The sequence below is a fragment of the Priapulus caudatus genome, unplaced genomic scaffold, assembly GCF_000485595.1.
Source record: "Priapulus caudatus unplaced genomic scaffold, Priapulus_caudatus-5.0.1 Scaffold4969, whole genome shotgun sequence".
Classification (NCBI taxonomy): Eukaryota; Metazoa; Priapulida; class Priapulimorpha; order Priapulimorphida; family Priapulidae; genus Priapulus; species Priapulus caudatus.
The window spans coordinates 6847-7653 of record NW_014582030.1 but is presented as its reverse complement, the minus strand read 5'-3'; the positions used below and the strand labels follow the sequence as shown (position 1 = coordinate 7653).

The following is an 807-nucleotide window of genomic DNA, read 5'->3' as shown; positions in this document are numbered from 1 at the left end:
TACATTACTGTGCCCAGCATATCTTTAGCTTGTACAGTGCATAGATAATTATCTGATTCGCGGTTAACTTACTCAGCCACTCACGTCGCCATGGCGATTCTATGTCACACAGTGCGCAGCGCATCTTCCGAGAGGCCCTTAGCGACCCCGCGCTGAGGCTGCGAGTCGTTAGCAACATGTCGCCGTCGCTGCCGCGCAAGATCTCCCGCAAGCAGCCGCCGCCGGTCGCTCCCAAGCCGCCTGTCACGTACGTATCCATGGTAACGGTCGCCTGCGGTCGGCATGCAGCCATGACAGAGTAAGATGTACTATTGTTCTCTACTCTTCTTCATGTCATTATAGTGATGTGTAGTTGATTGCTATCAAGTGGTTATTGGTAGGTTATCATACATCACGTACGTATGTCGTCATTGCGGTGTGAGCTCTGCTGCCCACGCGTGCGTGCGTGCGTGCATGCGTGCATGCGTGCGTGCGTGCGTGCGTGCGTGCGTGCGTGTGCATGTGTGCGCGTGTGTGACAGCTATCGCTTGTGTTTCCTGCAGCGAGAGGGACGACGTGGGCGGACTGACGCCCTCCAAGCTGATGGAAGCGGGCGTGGTCGCGTCGCCGGGGCGTGGCAGCCCCCCGCCGAAACCCGCGCGCCTGCACGACCGCCAGGACATCATGCACCCGACGAACACACGCAAGATCGGCCGCAAGATACGCATCCAGCTGCTGAAAGGTAGGGGCGAGGTACCCTGAGACACTGCAGGCTGGCTGCGGGTAGGGTAGGGACAGAGGTAGCGGGTCAGCTGCACAGGGTAATGC

The 807-nt window shown here is 58.9% G+C and overlaps 1 protein-coding gene across 1 annotated transcript; it reads left to right on the top strand.

Annotated features, from left to right (window-relative positions):
* Positions 1 to 101: 101 nt before the first annotated feature.
* Positions 102 to 741, top strand: LOC106819892. Its single transcript, XM_014824467.1, has 2 exons — positions 102 to 247; positions 543 to 741. The coding sequence occupies exons 1-2, from the start codon at positions 102 to 104 to the stop codon at positions 739 to 741; spliced, it is 345 nt and encodes a 114-aa protein (XP_014679953.1).
* The last annotated feature ends 66 nt before the right edge of the window (positions 742 to 807 follow it).

Coding starts and splice junctions, on each gene's coding strand:
- LOC106819892 (XM_014824467.1), top strand. CDS start 102: ATGTCACACAGTGCGCAGCGCATCTTCCGAGAGGCCCTTAGCGACCCC. Junction 248..542: donor GCTCCCAAGCCGCCTGTCAC/GTACGTATCCAT, acceptor TGTTTCCTGCAG/CGAGAGGGACGACGTGGGCG.